This window comes from Bufo gargarizans, chromosome 5, assembly GCF_014858855.1.
Source record: "Bufo gargarizans isolate SCDJY-AF-19 chromosome 5, ASM1485885v1, whole genome shotgun sequence".
In the NCBI taxonomy this organism is placed as follows: domain Eukaryota; kingdom Metazoa; phylum Chordata; class Amphibia; order Anura; family Bufonidae; genus Bufo; species Bufo gargarizans.
In genome coordinates, this window is record NC_058084.1 from 481872598 (window position 1) to 481894325 (window position 21728).

Below are 21728 nucleotides of genomic sequence, written 5' to 3' on the forward strand. Positions count from 1 at the left end.
ACACAGGAGAGGATTAGATACACGGCTCAGCAGACAGTATCACACAGGAGAGGATTAGATACACAGCTCAGCAGACAGTATCACACAGGAGAGGATTAGATACACGGCTCAGCAGACAGTATCACACAGGATAGGATTAGATACACAGCTCAGCAGACAGTATCACACAGGATAGGATTAGATACACAGCTCAGCAGACAGTATCACACAAGAGAAGCTGTGATCCAGGCTCAGCAGGCTGTATCTCACATGAGAGGCTTAGATACGGCTGTGCTGGCCGCTCCCAGTGTTTGGGGCTCTGGAGATGGTGAGGGAAGCGCCTGTGGCCCTCAGCGATGTGAGGAGAGGAGCAGGAGCCATGTCTGGGTGTACTAACATGGCCGCCGGAGGTGTAGGGGGCGGGGCTAGTGCTGACTGACCAGTGTGCCGGGCGGGGCCAGCCCTGTGACGTCACACCGCAAAGCATGCTGGGAGAGGAAACCTCCAGGAACCTGAGGGAAAGAGGAAGTTCTGCTGGAAACGTCCTGTAAAGAGGCTCTGATGTCCGGACAGCGGGAGGGAGAGCCCCGGCATGAGGAGCAGGTACCGGGGAGCCGGGAGCCGCAGGCAGTAGTGCAGTGTGTGATGTCTGTCGCAGCGGATGCTTCAGTAGTGCAGTGTGTGATGTCTGTCACAGCTGATGCTTCAGTAGTGCAGTGTATGATGTCTGTCACAGCTGGTGCTTCAGTAGTGCAGTGTATGATGTCTGTCACAGCTGATGCTTCAGTAGTGCAGTGTATGATGTCTGTCACAGCTGATGCTTCAGTAGTGCAGTGTATGATGTCTGTCACAGCTGGTGCTTCAGTAGTGCAGTGTATGATGTCTGTCACAGCTGGTGCTTCAGTAGTGCAGTGTGTGATGTCTGTCACAGCTGGTGCTTCAGTAGTGCAGTGTATGATGTCTGTCACAGCTGGTGCTTCAGTAGTGCAGTGTGTGATGTCTGTCACAGCTGGTGCTTCAGTAGTGCAGTGTATGATGTCTGTCACAGCTGGTGCTTCAGTAGTGCAGTGTATGATGTCTGTCACAGCTGGTGCTTCAGTAGTGCAGTGTATGATGTCTGTCACAGCTGGTGCTTCAGTAGTGCAGTGTATGATGTCTGTCACAGCTGGTGCTTCAGTAGTGCAGTGTATGATGTCTGTCACAGCTGGTGCTTCAGTAGTGCAGTGTGTGATGTCTGTCACAGCTGGTGCTTCAGTAGTGCAGTGTATGATGTCTGTCACAGCTGGTGCTTCAGTAGTGCAGTGTATGATGTCTGTCACAGCTGGTGCTTCAGTAGTGCAGTGTGTGATGTCTGTCACAGCTGGTGCTTCAGTAGTGCAGTGTGTGATGTCTGTCACAGCTGGTGCTTCAGTAGTGCAGTGTATTGTTGCAGTTGATGCTTCAGTAGTGCAGTGTATTGTGGCAGTTGACGCTTCAGTAGTGCAGTGTATTGTGGCAGTTGACGCTTCAGTAGTGCAGTGTATTGTGGCAGTTGACGCTTCAGTGGTGCAGTGTATTGTGGCAGTTGACGCTTCAGTGGTGCAGTGTATTGTGGCAGTTGACGCTTCAGTGGTGCAGTGTATTGTGGCAGTTGACGCTTCAGTGGTGCAGTGTATTGTGGCAGTTGACGCTTCAGTGGTGCAGTGTATTGTGGCAGTTGACGCTTCAGTGGTGCAGTGTATTGTGGCAGTTGACGCTTCAGTGGTGCAGTGTATTGTTGCAGTTGACGCTTCAGTAGTGCAGTGTATTGTGGCAGTTGACGCTTCAGTGGTGCAGTGTATTGTGGCAGTTGACGCTTCAGTGGTGCAGTGTATTGTGGCAGTTGACGCTTCAGTGGTGCAGTGTATTGTGGCAGTTGACGCTTCAGTGGTGCAGTGTATTGTGGCAGTTGACGCTTCAGTGGTGCAGTGTATTGTGGCAGTTGACGCTTCAGTAGTGCAGTGTATTGTGGCAGTTGACGCTTCAGTAGTGCAGTGTATTGTGGCAGTTGACGCTTCAGTAGTGCAGTGTATTGTGGCAGTTGACGCTTCAGTAGTGCAGTGTATTCTGGCAGTCGACGCTTCAGTAGTGCAGTGTATTCTGGCAGTCGACGCTTCAGTAGTGCAGTGTATTCTGGCAGTCACAGGCCGCACTGACATCCTGCGCATGCGCTGCTCTCCTGACGTCGGGGACACTGAAGTCTCTGCCGGAGAGGGACCTGGGAGGCGTCCACCAGTGTCTCCAGCAGTGGTCGTCATCTCCCATAGACGCCCATGTTATGGGGATGTATCCCAGCAGTTATACCAGTATAAGTGTCACATGACCACTGTGGCCATGATGGTTTACATTACTGGTATCACCACTGCGGCCAGTGTCAGGGTGCACCATACTTTACACTGCTCTTCCAGTCCTCAGTCCAGACAATAGAGAGAAGACCTCATCTCCTCTGATTTCTCCCAAATGTCCCTCATCATCTCCGGTCATTATAAGCATTTCTATGGGATTTCATGCGGATTCTACATTGACTCCTCTTCTTCCATTCAGGTTCCTGTGATCTAGGATTGTCCGATGACATCATCAGTACCAGATAATGGACGGAGACGGGGACAAGATGGCGGAGAGGATATTAGATCTTACCCTGGAGATACTCCTCCTGCTTACTGGAGAGGTGAGAGGTTCTGATGATGTCACATTACACCATTATCTATGGTAATTACAGGGGATGTGACTGGAGAGGTGAGAGGTTCTGATGATGTCACATTACACCATTATCTATGGTAATTACAGGGGATGTGACTGGAGAGGTGAGAGGTTCTGATGATGTCACATTACACCATTATCTATGGTAATTACAGGGGATGTGACTGGAGAGGTGAGAGGTTCTGATGATGTCACATTACACCATTATCTATGGTAATTACAGGGGATGTGACTGGAGAGGTGAGAGGTTCTGATGATGTCACATTACACCATTATCTATGGTAATTACAGGGGATGTGACTGGAGAGGTGAGAGGTTCTGATGATGTCACATTACACCATTATCTATGGTAATTACAGGGGATGTGACTGGAGAGGTGAGAGGTTCTGATGATGTCACATTACACCATTATCTATGGTAATTACAGGGGATGTGACTGGAGAGGTGAGAGGTTCTGATGATGTCACATTACATCATTATCTATGGTAATTACAGGGGATGTGACTGGAGAGGTGAGAGGTTCTGATGATGTCACATTACATCATTATCTATGGTAATTACAGGGGATGTGACTGGAGAGGTGAGAGGTTCTGATGATGTCACATTACACCATTATCCATGGTAATTACAGGGGATGTGACTGGAGAGGTGAGAGGTTCTGATGATGTCACATTACACCATTATCTATGGTAATTACAGGGGATGTGACTGGAGAGGTGAGAGGTTCTGATGATGTCACATTACACCATTATCTATGGTAATTACAGGGGATGTGACTGGAGAGGTGAGAGGTTCTGATGATGTCACATTACACCATTATCTATGGTAATTACAGGGGATGTGACTGGAGAGGTGAGAGGTTCTGATGATGTCACATTACACCATTATCTATGGTAATTACAGGGGATGTGACCGGAGAGGTGAGAGGTTCTGATGATGTCACATTACACCGTTATCTATGGTAATTACAGGGGATGTGACTGGAGAGGTGAGAGGTTCTGATGATGTCACATTACACCGTTATCTATGGTAATTACAGGGGATGTGACTGGAGAGGTGAGAGGTTCTGATGATGTCACATTACACCATTTTCTATGGTAATTACAGGGGATGTGACTGGAGAGGTGAGAGGTTCTGATGATGTCACATTACACCATTTTCTATGGTAATTACAGGGGATGTGACTGGAGAGGTGAGAGGTTCTGTCACGGTAGGTGAGGGAAGGGAAGAAAACCAAATATAACAATAGTAACAAAAACACCAGACTAGGCCCCAAAGGTATGGAAGAGGGAAAGGTCACCACCTGACAATTCCTGAGCCTTTCCCTGACTGCTGACAGCATGAGCAAATCCTAAAAGTGGAAGTGCTCATGCGCTGAAACCTAGGCCCTGCTGACACTGAAACAAAAGTGAAGGAAGGAGGACTTAGCTTTAGATGGACGGGGAGCAGGAGATCCACCAAACACCAGCTGAGAACTCCAGGAGCAAAAATAAACTGCGAGGGCTGCAGTGAGAGGCGGGTATAAATAGCACCACTAAATAACTAATGAGCAGAATATGTAGGGAGGTGGGATCCTTCCCAAAACAACAGCAAGGAAAAAGAGAAAGATCTGTCAGATAGACTCACGTGCAGCAAGTCTATCAGATCTTCTTAGGCCTCTCACAGGGCAGACTGTGACAGTACCCCCCCCCCCTTCTACGGGTGACCTCTGGGCACCCAGGACCAACCTTATACGGGTGTTCCCTGTGAAAGGCCTTAACAAGGCGACGAGCATTGACATCGGTTGCCAGAACCCACATTCTTTCCTCAGGACCGTATCCCTTCCAGTGTACAAGGGAACCACGAAGAACACGCGATTTGAGTATTCTGGAGATCTGAAACTCCAGATTACCATCTACCAAGACAGGAGGATGTGGCAAAGGAGATGATTCAGCAGGTTCCACATACATCTTCATTAAAGACCTGGGAAACACATTATGGATCTTCCAGGCCTGCGGAAGTTCCAGACGAAACACAACTGGATTAATAATGGCCGAGATTTTGTAAGGACCAATAAATCTTGGGCCCAACTTCCAAGAGGGTACTTTCAACTAGGGGTGGGCGATATGGGCTAAAATCTATATTGCGATATCATTTTAAGCATGTGCGATATGTGATATATATTGCGATATATTGTTTTCTATATTGGGGGGGGGGGGGGTGTTTAAACTTTTTTTTTAAACTTTTTATTTAATGACTATTAGCCTCCTTAAGGGCTAGAACCCTTGTCATATTCACCCTAATAGAGCTCTATTAGGGTGAATAGGACTTTACACTCTCCCTGCTGCCCTGTGCTTTGTGCACAAAACAGCAGGGAGCTGACCATGGCGCTAGCCTCTCATGTGCCCCCCAGTCTCTCATGTGCCCCCCAGTCTCTCATGTGCCCCCCCAGCCTCTGATCTGCTCCCCCAGCCTCTGATCTGCCCCCCCTCCCTCCCCAGTATTAATCATTGGTGGCAGTGGGCAGTTCCGATCGGAGTCCCAGCAGTGTAATGCTGGGGCTCCGATCGGTTATCATGGCAGCCAGGAGTCACGCTACTGAAGTCCTGGCTGCCATGGTATGTTAGTGAGCAGCATTATACTCACGCGCTCCGTGGCCGCCGGGCGCTCCTTCTTCTCATAGGTCTGTGCAGCGCATTGCTAATGCTGTAAGCATTAGCAATCCGCCGCACAGACAGAAGAAGGAGCGCCCGGCGGCCACGGAGCGCGTGAGTATAATGCTGCTCACTAACATACCATGGCAGCCAGGACTTCAGTAGCGTGACTCCTGGCTGCTATGGTAACCGATCGGAGCCCCAGCATTACACTGCTGGGACTCCGATCGAAACTGCCCACTGCCACCAATGATGGGGAGGGGGACCCTGTGGGATATGGCCGGCACATTCATTGGTGGCGCAGTGGCCACAGTCCCTCCCCTCCTCCTCCTACTCTGTCCTCATTGGTGTTCAGCGGCAGCCGCGCACAGTGGGGAGGGAGGGAGGGACTCCCTCCTTCTCCCTCCACTGTGCCGGCCAGCTCAGGAAAAAAATGGTGCGCGCAGAGAGCGCGATCATATCGCGGGCCGGCTATATAGGCGATATGGCGAAAATCCATATCGTGGCCCAAATTTATATTGCATATCGCCTATACCGCCCACCCCTACTTTCAACTTAATGTTCTTAGTGGACAACCACACCAAATCGCCCACACAGGTCCGGACCAGTCATACGTCTCTTGTCAGCCATCCGTTTATATCTTTCGCCCGTTTTGTTCAAATTAATTTGAATCTTCCGCCAGATAGAAGACAACGAAGAAGAGAATCTCTCCTCTTAAGGTATACCAGAGGATTCAGTCCCAGAAAAAGTACCAAACTGCGGGCGAAAACCATGTCACCATTTTTTGGCACATATCAGTGGACTCCTGTCTACAGTTATTCATGGCAAACTCCGCCAAGGATAAAAACGAAGACCACTCTTCCTGATTCTCGGCGACAAAACACCTCAAATAAGTCTCCAGATTTTGGTTAGTCCGCTCAGTTTGTCCATTCGACTGAGGGTGGAAATCCGAAGAGAGAGACAACTGAATTCCCAGATGAGTACAGAACACCTTCCAAAACCTGGAAACAAATTGCGCCCTCTTTCAGACACAACATCAGAGGGGATGCCATGTAATTTCACTGTTATCAACAAACACTTGACTGAGAGTTTCAGCATTGGGCAAACCTGATAATAGTATAAAGTGCACCATCTTACTGAAGCGGTCCACCACCACCAAAATCGCTGTCTTCCCAGAGGAATTTGGTAAATCAGTGATGAAGTCCATGGACAATAGCGTCCAAGGACGAGACGGGATGGACAGAGGAAGAAAAGATCCTGAAGGCCGAGTATGAGCCACCTTAGCATGTGCACAGGTCTCACAAGCTGCCACATAGCCCTCAACATATTTACGTAAACCTGGCCACCAGAATCTCCGGGAAATAAGATACACAGTGGATCTACTCCCAGGGTGTCCTGCAAGGACAGTATCATGGTGTTCCTTGAACACCTTGTGTCTAAGTCCTGAAAGAACAAACAACTTCCCTGGAGGACAGGAATCAGGTGCCTCACCTTAAGCCCCCAAAACTTCCGCCTCCAGTTCGGGATAAAGAGCGGATACCACCACCCCATGAGCCAAAATCGGAGCGGGATTGTCATGGTCTTACCTTCTTACTGTTCTCCTTCGTTTGACATGTACTGGCGGCCATCTTGGTTTCTGGGTTTCTTGTAGCCTCCCACCCTGCGGCTTCTCCTTCCCACTGGGAGGAGCTGGATGCCTAGCTCATATATATAGGAGGTCTGTGGCTTCAGTTCCTTGCTTGGTCCTTCTGTGTTCACATGCTTCTAAGACTGCTGCTGCTTCTGGTTCCTGATCCTGGCCTCGTCTGACTACCCCGTTGGTTCCTGATCCTGGCTTCGTCTGACTACCCCGTTGGTTCCTGATCCAGGCTTCGTCTGACTACCCTTCTAGTTCCTGACCCCTGTCTACGCAAGACCCTGCTTCGGTTTAGCCATCCGTTTGGACATTTGCTTACAGCTTGATTTTCAATAAAGCCTTCTTATTTCCACTTATCTCTTGTTGTACGTCTGGTTCATGGTTCCATGACAGGGATCCTCTGACTCTTTCCCCCCCCAGAAAAGCTACGCGGCAAAGCATCCGCTTTGACGTTTTTGGCCCAAGGGCGATAAGTGACCACAAAATTAAATCTGGTAAAAAACGATGACCATCTGGCCTGCATAGGGTTCAGACGCTTTGCTGATTGCAGGCAAGCCAGATTCTTATGGTCAGTAATTACCGTAATCAGATGAATCGCTCCTTCTAGCCAATGAGACCATTCCTCAAAGGCCAATTTAATGGCCAACAATCCTCTATTCCCAACATTATAATTTCTTTCGGCAGCAGAGAGTTTCTTTTAAAAAAAAAAAAAGCATAAGGGTGCCATTTGCCAGGAGAGGGACCCTGCGACAAAACTGCTCCGACTCCCACTTCTGACGCGTCAACCTCCACAATAAAGGGTTGAGACACATCGGGTTGCACCAGAATGGGAGTGGAAGCAAAACGTTATTTTATTGCAGAAAAAGCATGTAATGCCTCTTCCGACCATACTGAGAAGTCCACACCCTTCCTATTCATATCAGTCAAAGGCTTGACAATAGTAGAATAATTCAGGATAAATTTTCTGTAGTAATTAGTAAATCCCAAAAACGGCATTAGAGCTTTCTGATTCTCTGGTCGATCCCATTCCAGTACCGCATGGACCTTTTCGGGATCCATGCGAACACCTGAGGCAGAAAGTAAGTAACCCAGACACTGCAGCTCCTGAACAGCGAACACACATTTTTCAAACTTGGCATACAATTTATTCTCCCGAAGGATCAATAATACTCGTCTTAAATGATCCCGATCAGACTCCATATCAGGCGAGTAAATTAGTATGTCATCAAGGTAAATAACAACAAACCTCCCCACCAAATGATGAAAAATGTCATTGATAAAGTGCTGGCAGACCGCCGAGGCATTAGTCAAACCAAAGGGCATGACCAGGTTCTCGAAGTGGCCCTCAGGGGTATTGAAGGCCGTAGACCATTCATCCCCTTCCCTGATTCTTATCAGATTATAAGCCACCTCTTAAATTCAACTTAGAAAACACCTTGGCTCCGGCAATTTGATCGAGTAAATCTGAGATCAGGGGAAGGGGATAAGGATCACAGACAGTGATAAGATTTAGCTCCCGGAAATCTAAACATGGACAATGGGTCCCATCTTTTTTTTTAACAAAAAAGAAGCCAGCAGTCATAGGTGACTTTGATGGTCTAATATGTCGTTTTGCCTAACTCTCGGCAATATACGGTACTCTCGCATAGCTACTCTTTCGGGTTGGTAAAGATTATATAACCGAGATTTGGGCAATTTAGCTGCTGGAATAAGATTGATTGGACAATCATACTCTCGGTGAGGGGGCAACCCCTGATTTCCACCCTCAGAGAATACGTCCGAAAAATCTGAAAGAAACGGAGGTAACACCTTAGTGGATACCACAGAAATAGATGCACCGAGACAGTTGTCCATACAAAAATCACTCCAATTACTGATCTGTCTAGTTTGCCAATCAATGGTAGGATTATGTTTGATCAACCATGGTAAACCCAGTACCAGAGGAGCAGGCAAACCCTTCAGTACAAAACAAGAACTGGACTCAACATGAGAATCACTCGCCCTAAAATGAATATCCTGCGCAATATGAGTTAGATACTTCTGCGAGAGAGGAGCGGAATCAATAGCAAACACCGATATCCCTTTGTTTAATGCGCTTGTTTTAAAACCATGACTCTGAACAAATTGATAATCAACAAGGTTAGCCCCTGCGCCATGGTCAACAAATACTTCTAACTCTATATTTTCAGAGTCCAGTGCCACCATGGCAGGCAGGAGAAATCGGGTACTGCAGGTAGAAGACAAATATACTTTTCTGACTCCCCATTCACGCTACCAAGAGTAAGGGAACTCGATTTGTTTGTTTTTTTAAACCTTGAGGCTTATCCTCCCTGTCGGTATGAATATGTCAGGAATTTTGTACCAAAAGTGGTACATTTTTTTTGCATAAATATTTTATGGGCACAAATGACAGTACAATGGCAGGCAAGGGGCACTGTACAGTCATCAAATGTCAGATCTGATGTTATACAGTGTAATCCTCTCAGATTACACTGTATAACCTCTTTTATGTGCGTTTGTCACTTTTTATGTTTATATTTATTTGAATTTCCCGCCCAGTTCTGCTCCAATGCTCAGGTGCTGCTCGCAGGGAACGGAACCAGGAAGTCAAATGCCGGACGGTGTTCTGCCAGATCTCTATACCTTGCGAAACGTCTATACTGGAAGTGACGCGGCCGCACAGGAATCGGCTGGAGGAGCGCACATCCACTGGTTTAGGAAAGAATAATTGCAGCGCAGCAATAGAAGTACTTCGTGCACTGCGCGTGCGCACTTAGGGGTATAGAGATTTTGCAGTGCAAAATGTTGCATCAGATCTCTCTACCCCTGAGTGCTCACACGCGCACAAATCATCAGATCAAATCAGGATGAACTGCAACTGACGATTTGTGCGCAGTCAGGGGTAGGGAGATCTGATGCAACATTGTGCGCTGCAAAATCTCTATACCCCTAAGTGCGCACGCGCGGTGCACAAAGTACTTCTATCTCGGCGCTGCAACGATTCTTTCCTAAGCCAGTGGAGCACACCTTCCTCCAGCTGATTCCTGTGCGGCCGCGTCACTTCCGGTATAGACTTTTCGTAGGGTATAGAGATCTGGCAGAACACAAGCGCTCTTAGCGGAAAACATCGCCGGATCAAGGTGAAGGGACTCTGCAATGTTACCCCAAACGTGACTCGGGGTTACCGTTCCTGGCAGCGAAAATTAACCCCGAGTCACGCTCGGGAATACTGTCAGGGAGGTTAATAAAAGGACAAACATTAATGAAATGTCCTTCTGTACCACAGAAGAAACAAGAGTTTTCTCTGACCTCTAAAGTTCCTTTTACCATGACAAGAAGAGACCTGACCCAACTTCATAGGCTCATCACCAGACACTGGCTCAAGTGTCTCTGTGCCCCGAGGGACAGAAGGGAAAGTTTCCCCACATGATAGTACATCCTGGTTGAGGGGAACCTTGCACCTTTCCCTCAGGCATCTATCAATCCGTATGGCTAGGGATATGGCCGCCTCCAAACAATAGGGGTTCTCATGAAACGCAAGGGCGTCTTTTAGTCTCTGACAGAACTGACTACGGAGTGCTGGGTCATTCCACTCTGAGTCAGTCGCCCATCTTCTAAATTCAGAACAATACGACTCAGCAGAACGTTCTCCCGCGGCCAGAGAGACCCGGTCTGGATCATCATAAATCAGGCCCAAGTCTCTGAAAAATTCATCCACCGATCAGAGGGACTGGGAACAGATCAGCAGAGAAAAGGCCCAAGACTGAGCATCACCTTTTAGCAGAGAAATGATAATCCCCACTCTTAGATTTTCATCATCAGATGAGATCGGACGCAGACGAAAATACAATTTACAAGATTCTCTGAACCGAACAAAGTTATCACTTCCCCCAGAAAACCTATCTGGGAGAGTGACCTTAGGTTCAAGGCTGACCTGGTGCCCACTAGCGGAACCAGACGCCAGAGATCTGTCACGGCCTTTGGTGTGCGCTGTGACACTTTTGCCATGCTTGTAGTTGCCCGTGGCAACGAGTTGCTGTTAAGCATGCGGTGGCAGTGTCACGTCCTTTGTTGTGTGTGCCGTGACATGGTTGCCTTGCATGTTGTTGCCTGCGGCAACGTGTTGCTTTTTATGCTGGTGTGTATACTTCCCCTTTAAGTTGTTTCCTCCAGCAGCGGGCAAAGGAGGAAATAATTTAAAGGGGAAGTGCACGTGCATACTGAACACAACACGTTGCCACCGGCAACAGCATGCACGGCAACCATGTCATGGCGCTCAACAAAGGCCGTGACAAGATCTCTGACAAGGTCGGCTACCTCCAAAGACAATCCCTGCATGCGATCCACCAGTGCATCAACAACTTCTATTTCGCACAGAGCAAGGGAAAAAAATGACGGTATGGGCGGTTTATAATGTCACAGTCGGTGAAGGAAGGCAAGAAAACCAAATACAGCAACAGTAACAAAAACACCAGGCTAAGCCCCAAAGGTAGGGAAGAGGGGCTTAGCCTGACTGCTGACAGCATGAGCATTTCCTAAAGGTGGAAGTGCTCATGCGCTGGAACCTAGGCCCTGCTGACATTGAAACAAACCCTCAGCTAGGGAGCTGGAGATAAGACAACCGGTTCCTTGCTCTTGTGAAGGAACCAGCGTCTCCCTGAGGCCTAGCCAGAACACACAACAAAACGGAGGGAAGGAGGACTTTGCTTTAGACGGACAGGGAGCAGGAGATCCACCAAACACCAGCTGAGAACATACAGTCATGTGAAAAAATTAGGACACCCTTTGAAAGCATGTGGTTTTTTGTAACATTTTTAATAAAAGGTTATTTCATCTCCGTTTCAACAATACAGAGAGATTAAAGTAATCCAACTAAACAAAGAAAACTGAAGAAAAGTCTTTTCAAGATCTTCTGTAAATGTCATTCTACAAAAATGCCTATTCTAACTGAGGAAAAAGATAGGACACCCTCACATGTATTCCCTCTTAAATTGGCTCAGATCTCACACAGGTATATCACACCAGGTGCACATAATTAGTAGATCGTTACTCTGCATGTTGAATGAGGCTTGCCCTATTTAAACCTCAGACATTTAGTTTGGTGTGCTCCTGACCGTTGAAGTGAGAGTGAGCACCATGGTGAGAGCAAAAGAGCTGTCAGAGGACTTCAGAAAAAAGATTGTAGCAGCCTATGAGTCTGGGAAGGGATTTAAAAAGATCTCAAAAGATTTTGAAATCAGCCATTCCACTGTCCGGAAGATAGTCTACAAGTGGAGGGCTTTCAAAACAACTGCCAACATGCCCAGGACTGGTCGCCCCAGCAAGTTCACCCCAAGAGCAGACCGCAAGATGCTAAAAGAGGTCTCCAAAAACCCTAAAGTGTCATCTCGAGAACTACAGCAGGCTCTGGCTACTGTTGATGTAGAAGTACATGCCTCTACAATCAGAAAGAGACTGTACAAGTTTAACTTGCATGGGAGGTGTGCAAGGAGGAAACCTTTGCTTTCCAAGAGAAACATCGAGGCCAGACTGAAATTTGCCAGAGATAAAGTTGACAAAGACCAGGACTTCTGGAATAATGTTCTTTGGACAGATGAGTCCAAAATTGAATTATTTGGACACAACAGCAGAGGACATGTTTGGCGTAAACCAAACACAGCATTCCAAGAAAAGAACCTCATACCAACTGTGAAGCATGGAGGTGGAAGTGTCATGGTTTGGGGCTGCTTTGCTGCAGCAGGACCTGGTCAGCTCACCATCATAGAATCCACGATGAATTCTACTGTGTATCAGAAGGTGCTTGAAGAACATGTGAGACCATCAGTTAGAAAATTAAAGCTGAAGCGGAACTGGACCATGCAACATGACAATGACCCAAAACATACTAGTAAATCAACCAAAGATTGGCTGAAAAAGAAGAAATGGAGAGTCCTGGAATGGCCAAGTCAAAGTCCAGATTTGAATCCCATTGAGATGCTGTGGGGTGACTTGAAAAGGGCTGTACGTGCAAGAAACCCCTCAAACATCTCACAGCTGAAAAAGTTCTGCATTGAGGAGTGGGGTAAAATTTCCTCAGACCGATGTCGAAGACTGGTAGATGGCTACAAGAACCGTCTCACTGCAGTTATTTCAGCCAAAGGAGGTAACACTCGCTATTAGGGGCAAGGGTGTCCTATCTTTTTCCTCAGTTAGAATAGGCATTTTTGTAGAATGACATTTACAGAAGATCTTGAAAAGACTTTTCTTCAGTTTTCTTTGTTTAGTCGGATTACTTTAATCTCTCTGTATTGTTGAAACGGAGATGAAATAACCTTTTATTAAAAATGTTACAAAAAACCACATGCTTTCAAAGGGTGTCCTAATTTTTTCACATGACTGTATAAACTGCAAGGGTTATAGTGAGAGGCGAGTATAAATAGAACCACTAAACAGCTAATGAGCAGAACCTGTGGGGTGGGATCCTGCCCAAAACAGCAAGGAAAAAGAGAAAGATCTGTCAGATAGACTCATGTGCAACAAGTCTATCAGATCTTCTCAGGCCTCTCACAGGGCAGACTGTGACAGGTTATGATGATGTCACATTACACCATTATCTATGGTAATTACAGGGGATGTGACTGGAGAGGTGAGAGGTTCTGATGATGTCACATTACACCATTATCTATGGTAATTACAGATGATGTGACTGGAGAGGTGAGAGGTTCTGATGATGTCACATTACACCATTATCTATGGTAATTACAGGTGGACATGGCTGTAGAAGTGATGGACTCTGGAATGTACATGGTGACATTTATTATTATGTCTTCAATGAACAGGATTGCTCCACGGTGAAGAAGACGTCTAGTAATCTGATACATGAGCAGAACAATGAGAAGATCCTAGAAGTCGTCCACAAGATGATGGAGCTGCTGACTGGAGAGGTGACACCGCCGGGAATGCTGGGACATTATACAGTCACAGCACTGGAGGGGTCTGTGTGATGACGGTGTCATTGTGTTGTCAGGTTCCTATAAGGTGTCAGGATGTCGCTGTCTATTTCTCCATGGAGGAGTGGGAGTATTTCGAAGGACACAAGGGTCTGTACAAGGAGGTCAAGATGGAGGAGGACCAGCCCCTCACATCTCCAGGTAACGGACAGGACTAAATACAAATGTCCTGGAATTCTCTGTCTGTAAAGTCTGAGTCCAGTCTCTGTGTCTCCTGCAGAGAGAGCCATTCAGAGGACAACACCAGAGAGATGTCCGCGTCCTCTCCTTCCACAGGATGGTCAGGTAATAGAGATGTCCCCTCCTCTGTAGGAGGACGCCTTGTTTTATCCAGTAGTATTCTAGGTTTATACTGGTGTACTGAGCTGGAGATGGCGGGATTACAGCCGACCACAGACGCTCCATGTTCTCTGCTTCTTCCTACAAGTCTCTGGCTATGGAGACCACTGGTGGGAATAAGGAACCAATAGGTTTATGTCCCCGAGAGGAACGAGTCCGGACGCGTCTGGTAGAAGCCGATCTCCTCCACGGAAACCACCTGCAGCTTGTCCGGCCGTGCTGAGGATGCATGTGTACAAGGTTATTGACTGTGAGCTGCCATCTGATATCTAGGTCCAGCCTCTGGGAGACCTGCAGCCATTAGACTCAGATGACGACTGTTGTCAGGTCATTTGTGGTTGTCATGATAATTAAAGGGGTTATTACATAACAAGTATCACAGTGCAGTGAATGGGGCATTTCTGATGAAGGTTTATTACTATGTACATGCAGTAATAATATTGGTTGCATTTTTATGTACAGTACATTTTCCTTCTGGTAGCGCCCCCTGCTGTTTTTCCTGTGACTAAATATCTTGTCCACCTTCTCCTGCATTCAGGGATGGACACATGCTCAGTATCTTCTCTGCTCCCCTCCTCCTGTCGGTGCCGGTGCAGTCATCTCGTGGAGAAGCAGTGCAGACTCCTTTCATTCATCCCTACTTGTATCTCTACACGGGGGGGGGGGGCTATTACATATCATGTGGGGGGTTCAGCCTGCACAACCCTGTATGCAGGTGCAGATTGCTATGGCGAAATACAGATACAAACGCAAAAACACAAATGCAATCGCACTCTGCAACCAGCACTCTGCCCTGCCTCTATGCTGGATGTTGAATGAGGCATTGGTGTACATTTTGGCCAAAGCGTAATAAGCCACTCGCCACGTCAAGGTCGCCTCCATGAGTGGTCCCTAACACTAGTTCCTACCTGTTATGGGCCATGACAGCCACACAAAGTCCAGGGAGTGCAGGTACAGCATGCACGCGAAGCACACTCTGCTTTTAACCCCGTCCGGTGCCATTACAGCTTCCATCGGATCCAGGGATGCAAGTACCAACATGCATGCTGAGCCCACTATATACTTCTCCTGGAGCCAAATGGCTACTGGTAGGTGCTATATAAGCAGAGGCAGGGCAGAGTGCGATTGCATTTGTGTATTTGCGTTTGTATCTGTATTTTGCCATAGCAATGTGCACCTGCGTACAGGGTTGTGCTGACTGAACCCCCCACATTTTTTTCTTTGTAGTATATATTGGAGGCATGGCGATCTCCATGCAGTCATCCACACCTGACCAGTTAGTCTGCCCTGGAGGCTGGTTTTAAAGTCAGTATAAAACTGAGTCTGCTTATATAGCACCTACCAGTAGCCATTTGGCTCCAGGAGAAGTATATAGTGGGCTCAGCATGCATGTAGGTACTTGCATCCCTGGATCCGATGGAAGCTGTAATGGCACCGGACGGGGTTAAAAGCAGAGTGTGCTTGGCGTGCATGCTGTACCTGCGCTCCCTGGACTTTGTGTGGCTGTTATGGCCCATAACAGGTAGGAACTAGTGTTAGGGACCACTCATGGAGGCGACCTTGACGTGGTGAGTGGCTTATTACGCTTTGGCCAAAATGTACACTAATGCCTCATTCAACATCCAGCATAGAGGCAGGGCAGAGTGCTGGTTGCAGAGTGCGATTGCATTTTGTGTTTTTGCTATTACATATTATACTGCTACTTATTAGTGGAATCCCTGGGGCTGTGTGTGAGGGAGAGGGGCTTAGGAAGAGCTGGCTGCAGTGCACTCCTGGGAGATGCAGGTGCTTGATGGTCACATGGGATGAGCTGCTGCCCACCCACAGAGAATGGAGAGACCAGAGCTGCAGAGGAGGGAGTAAAGAAGCTAAAAAGGATGAATATTATACTGGAGAGCAGCGGTTTTTGCATTTCTGTACTTGAAGTGTTGGTATGCACTACTCCAGATAACTTCTACCAGGACGTTCTCCATGACAGCACCATATGTAGGTTGTCCTTCTGGTCTTCTGTAGGGACTAGAACACAGAGAAGTCAATAGGCCGCTCCAGCCTCCAGTGCTCTTCCTGTCTCTACAGAGGACAGGTGCAGAGAGGATTCCTGAGTGGAATTTTCCTGTTCTATCAAATTGTAGGATCTTTGTTAGGGTTGTATGGGGGTTTCCTCTCCTTCCAGCCCATGTCTAGACTGGCAAGTACCTTCCATGGTAGGGGTCCCGTAGCCCATCCCAGACCCTTTCTAGACCTTCTCAAATCAACTGTATGGGATGGTCATGTCCTGCTGAAGGGACCCTTCCCATCAGGTTTCATGTCGGGTATGTTGCTTCCCTATTTGAGCTCTCAGAAGGTCCTGGCAGGCAGTGTGAAGCATCTGAAGGCTTAAGTCCCCAGGTTCAGGACTCGCATCCGTCCAAGAGACTCTCCTGGAGGATCGAGTCCCTGGAGGAATAGAAGAGGAGCTTTATGAGAACATGAGTGGTAAGAATCAACCAGTGCCCGAATACACACGTGAGTGGGCTTTTATGCCATTGCACTCAACAGACACTGCAGCATCAACAGAGCGGTAAGAGCCTCAGTGAGGCCGCCCTGAATCGCTTATCCACACTGGGCTGTGACTAGACCTATTCGCTGGTAATCATCATTTATAGCTGCTATATTGCTGTACACTCAATACCGAGACTTCCTCCACACTGATATTGCTGTGTTTCCATTCTTGAGACGTTTTATACTGGATTTCGATTTTTTTGATTCGTGAAATGGTCCTTTGATGTATTTATTCCCCATCTAGAGACATTTATTCCATTTCACTTTTCCTGATCAGTGGATTCATTTTATTTTATTTTATTTATGTATGTATTGGGTATATGGATTTACTCATATTTTATCTTGATCCTTTTATGGTCTACTATTGCATTGGAATAAATTACTGTCACATTTTTACAAGATGAGACGCGGCCTCTAGGCCGGACACAAGATGAGATGCGGCCTCTAGGCCGGACACAAGATGAGATGCGGCCTCTAGGCCGGAGACAAGATGAGATGCGGCCTCTAGGCCGGAGACAAGATGGGATGCGGCCTCTAGGCCGGAGACAAGATGGGATGCGGCCTCTAGGCCGGAGACAAGATGAGATGCGGCCTCTAGGCCGGAGACAAGATGGGATGCGGCCTCTAGGCCGGAGACAAGATGGGATGCGGCCTTTAGGCCGGAGACAAGATGAGATGCGGCCTCTAGGCCGGAGACAAGATGAGATGCGGCCTCTAGGCCGGACACAAGATGAGATGCGATACGGTAGGGCATGGAGACATACATGTTTGGTATGTATCCTAGGGTACATTTGCCCACAAATGTTCCAGATGCCCCTGTAGATCCTCCACACTCATAGGTTGCTGAAGCTCGCATTTCAGATGTTCCCATAAATGCTTTATAGGTAATAAAATAGGAGACATTCCTGGAGAAGCCTCGCTGTGCACAGGAGAGCATATCCAGCTGAAAAGTGCTGAGAAGAATACATGTGGCGACAGGATGTGCTGCACATATCGCTGAGCTGTTAGTGCCCCTCGGAACACTACTAGGGGTCACCGACTGTCATATGCGATGGCTCCCACGATCATCACACCAGCAGTTAGGGCAGTATGTCGCTCCATAGCAAAGGATTGAAGCGCTCACCAGGAGACCTCCATACTTGACCCAAACAGAGCCTAGAATTGTCACTAAAGACAATACGGTTCCAGTCTGTAGTAGTCCAGGTTTTCCAATCAGGACATCCCTGAAAACGAAGATTATGGTACCTGCACTAACATAACCAGTGCGCCCAACATTTCCTAAAAGCTAAGTCAGAACAGCCTAGATCAGTGGTGGCGAACCTATGGTGCTGGTGCCTGAGGCAGCACTCGGAGCCCTCTCTGTGGGCACCCTCTGCCCAGTGACTTTTCAAAAACCTGGTAGTAGAGATCCTGGCCTTCCTCAGAGAAAGAGATCTCATCATAGTTTGGACAATTTTCTTTTAATGGCAGAATCCACTTCAATTCTCCAGACTACCTATAAATTGTGGATTTTGCAGAATTGTTGAATCGTGAAGATCAAGAAATCAGATTTCTCTCCAGACACCAGGAAGATTTTTTGACCAACACTCATTTCTGCCAATTCTCAAACATGAGATGATACAGGGAAAAATATCAGTCTTCTAGAGAAAGAGCCACTGCTTATTAAAGGAAGCTATGGACATCTTGGGGTTAATGACCTTCTGCATCTCCACAGTTCTTTGGAGCCAGTTTCACGTCTGTTCTCTCCGGGAATTGATTCTTACTGCCTCAACCAAACAATTCATCTTCCCAGAGTAAGAAGACGGGCTTTACTTTCATGGCATTTCCCAGAAAATCTGTAATGAGGGATTCTTTGGAATGTAAGTCCCTATGGATACCAGCAAAAAGGGATGAGGTGCTCAGGAATAGAATATGGGCCTAGCATGCTCATTTCCTCCTTTTCCTTTTATCCCGGCCGTCCTGAACAATATATGGTTAAAAGCAACCAGTGTCATTCAAATTACTTAATTCTGTCCAAAGCACAGCTGGTTCCCGATCCTGAAGTATTTATTTCTGGAAGACCCAGAAACTCTTTATCTAAGATAAAATATTGTTCTTCTCCAGGGCCCTCTTCTGTATCGAAAGGTCCAGATGCAGAAATCCTGAAAGCTTGAATCCTGAGAGGGGAATCCAGAAAATTCAGGGACTGTCAGAGTAATATCTACCTTACAGCAAGGAAGGTAGAGTCCCAAGGAAGTTACCTCGCCAGTTTACAGGGAAGTTTGGTGGAGATTTTGCTCCTGGTACGAATCTGAATGTTCGGCCCCTTTTCAGGCTACTTTCACATTAGCGGCAGCCTTCTCCGGGCAAACATGCTGAGAGGCGGCCGGAATAAAACTACAAGATGTCGTTTTATGTTCACCCGCCGGAGAAGGCGGCCGCTAATGTGAAAGTAGCCTTAATTAAATCAAATCTTTGGATTTTCTTCAGAAGGGATATGATAATGGCATTAGACCCAGGAGCCTAAAGGTACAGATCTCAGCCCTGGGTTGTTTTCTGGACCTTCCCCTTGCAGACTATAGATGGATCAAAATGTTCATTAAGGCTACATCCTGGATCAGACCAGCCCTAAAACAATCCATTCCTCTTTGGGACCTAACTTCAGGGGTCTCTGCGATACTCTTGAGGAGTTGAGTTTGAGATTCTTGTCCCTTAAAACTGTTTTCCCAGATGCCATTACCTTGGCCCGTAGGGTCGGGAAATTACAGCCCCTTCGCATCAGTGAGTCTTACCTGAATAATTTCAATAAGATCATCCTAAAAGTGTATCCGACCTTTCTCCCTAAAATTGCCTCAGCTTTTCACCTTAACCAAGAGATGTTTTTTCCATCTTTTCAATACATCCCCTAACAATGGTGATTCCACATCTTAGATGTCAAAAGATCAAGTGCTGGGGCCCACTGCTCCTGGGAGGGCCACTGTGCCCCCTCACTTCTGCAGCTGTGTCCTGGTCTTTATTAAACTGCCTGTTCTGAATTCTAAGGCACCTTACCCCAGCAACGCGGACCATTTTCGCCATGTGCACTGCAGCTGTGGGCGGCCGCAGGACTCGGAACAGGGTAGATTGAATTTCCTGATGTCATCCGCCCATGTGACCTGTGGGGGAGGTGCAGAGAGCTGTGTTCCTGTAGGGACAGGGGCCTGGCTGGAATGTGGTGAGGCCTAGCTGTGTGTCTGTCTGTCTGTCCGTGTGTTTCTCCCTGTGTCCTTCTATCCCTGTCTATCACCATGCCCACAGTGCTACTATGCCTTGACGCAGCTGCATCAGGGCGTTCTGTGCGGGGGAATAAGAAGATGGAAGAGGAGGCAGCGCCGCGAGCATGGAGTCTGTAGGAGAGACACAGGGAGGCACACTAAGGACGTAGGTAACACTACCACATTATCAGCACTAGTGTCATCTGTGGTGTTACATAGGACTGCAGGTGACATCTACTACATTATCTGTACTCAGAGCGATCACTGTGTAAGGGGTCCCACTGAGACTTGATCGCCCAAGGGCCCACGTGAACCTGGAGCATTGAGATCCTGGAGATAAGATCAAAATCAGTTCATACAGTCCTCAGGAAGGAACAAGGAGAAGAAGGTCTCAAAGACCACCTTGGCGAGGTGGCTGAAGACTGCAATCCAATGAGAGATTTGACCCAGACTCCCTTCTCCCCCAACCACATTCTTATCTGGTATCGCTCCAGGTGGTGCTGTCATGGAGGATGTACTGAAAAGTAGAAATGAGTCCAGTAATTGTCTGCCATGACCCCAGCCTTACTCCTTCCCATGGTTTGTATTACATTGGTAATGAGTAAATACATATTTAGTTGCATCCATCCTGGTGTAGTATTTCAGAAAACACTGGAGGGAGATGGTGAGAGGAGCCTTGTAACCTCTCTGTGTTCCTGTCCCTGCAGAAGACTAGAAGGGCAATCTCCATGTGGTGCTGTCATGTCGGACTCCAGAGAAACCAGTCGCTGGTAGAATTCCTACTTCTTAATTTGTGGGATAATCCCTTTAAAGAGGTTATCCAGCCTAATTATTTAACAGACCCCTTCAGAGTGGCTGGATTCATACTTACCTGATCCCTGCTGGTGGCTTCCAGCTCCATCGATACATGGGCACCTCTGCAGATCCCGGGTCTCTGAGAATCAACATCCAGTTGACAGGGCAGGGGAGCACCTGCCACCCATGCAGTACGTCACTCAGTCATGTGCCACATTGGTCTCAGGTCACCACTGCTGCCAGTCCTTGTCTGCAGCAGTTGCGCCCAAGCTCCCAACTATCTCCACCCCCGCCCCCCCTGTCAACAGTGTGTTGATTTCCACAGACACAGCACCTGCAGAGTCGACAGTGGAGCAATGAAGCCAGAACACAGAGGCAGGGACCAAGTAAGTATGAACTCCACCGGGGGTCTGCCTCTCTGAAGGGGTCTATTACACAAGTTTAAAGATGGATAACTCTTTTAATGATCTTTTGTAGGCATCTAAAACATTCCACTCAACTTGTCCGACTGTCCTGTAATTCACAATATTTGTTTCACACATTTTGAATCAGGATGAAGATCTGAACAAAATTAGTGCTACAGAGACAGATGTGAGGGGCGATGAGGAATACAAGAAGGAGATTCCTACAGAGACAGATGTGAGGGGCGATGAGGAATACAAGGAGGAGATTCCTACAGAGACAGATGTGAGGGGCGATGAGGAATACAAGGAGGAGATTCCTACAGAGACAGATGTGAGGGGCGATGAGGAATACAAGGAGGAGATTCCTACAGAGACAGATGTGAGGGGCGATGAGGAATACAAGGAGGAGATTCCTACAGAGACAGATGTGAGGGGCGATGAGGAATACGAGGAGGAGATCC

The 21728-nt window shown here is 47.5% G+C and overlaps 2 protein-coding genes and 1 pseudogene across 5 annotated transcripts in view; 2 read left to right on the top strand and 1 right to left on the bottom strand.

The window, feature by feature from the left end:
• The window catches only part of LOC122939172 (gastrula zinc finger protein XlCGF26.1-like), a 1061774-nt gene that overhangs the window by 798422 nt on the left and 241624 nt on the right, over positions 1-21728 (bottom strand). The gene's annotated exons all lie outside the window — the stretch shown is intronic.
• LOC122939170 overlaps positions 1-21728 on the top strand; it is a 252955-nt pseudogene that overhangs the window by 136802 nt on the left and 94425 nt on the right.
• On the top strand, positions 447-21554 carry LOC122939183 (gastrula zinc finger protein XlCGF53.1-like). 4 transcript variants are annotated; one of them, XM_044295208.1, is made up of 6 exons: positions 447-582; positions 2542-2665; positions 13785-13889; positions 13973-14096; positions 14176-14240; positions 20776-21554. In XM_044295208.1, the coding sequence occupies exons 2-6, from the start codon at positions 2588-2590 to the stop codon at positions 20941-20943; spliced, it is 540 nt and encodes a 179-aa protein (XP_044151143.1). In that variant the 5' UTR covers positions 447-582; positions 2542-2587; the 3' UTR covers positions 20944-21554. The 4 variants fall into 4 exon arrangements, with proteins under 4 accessions (XP_044151143.1, XP_044151145.1, XP_044151144.1 ...); XM_044295210.1 differs by lacking the exon at positions 20776-21554 and adding an exon at positions 14342-14534; XM_044295209.1 differs by lacking the exon at positions 20776-21554 and adding an exon at positions 14383-14532.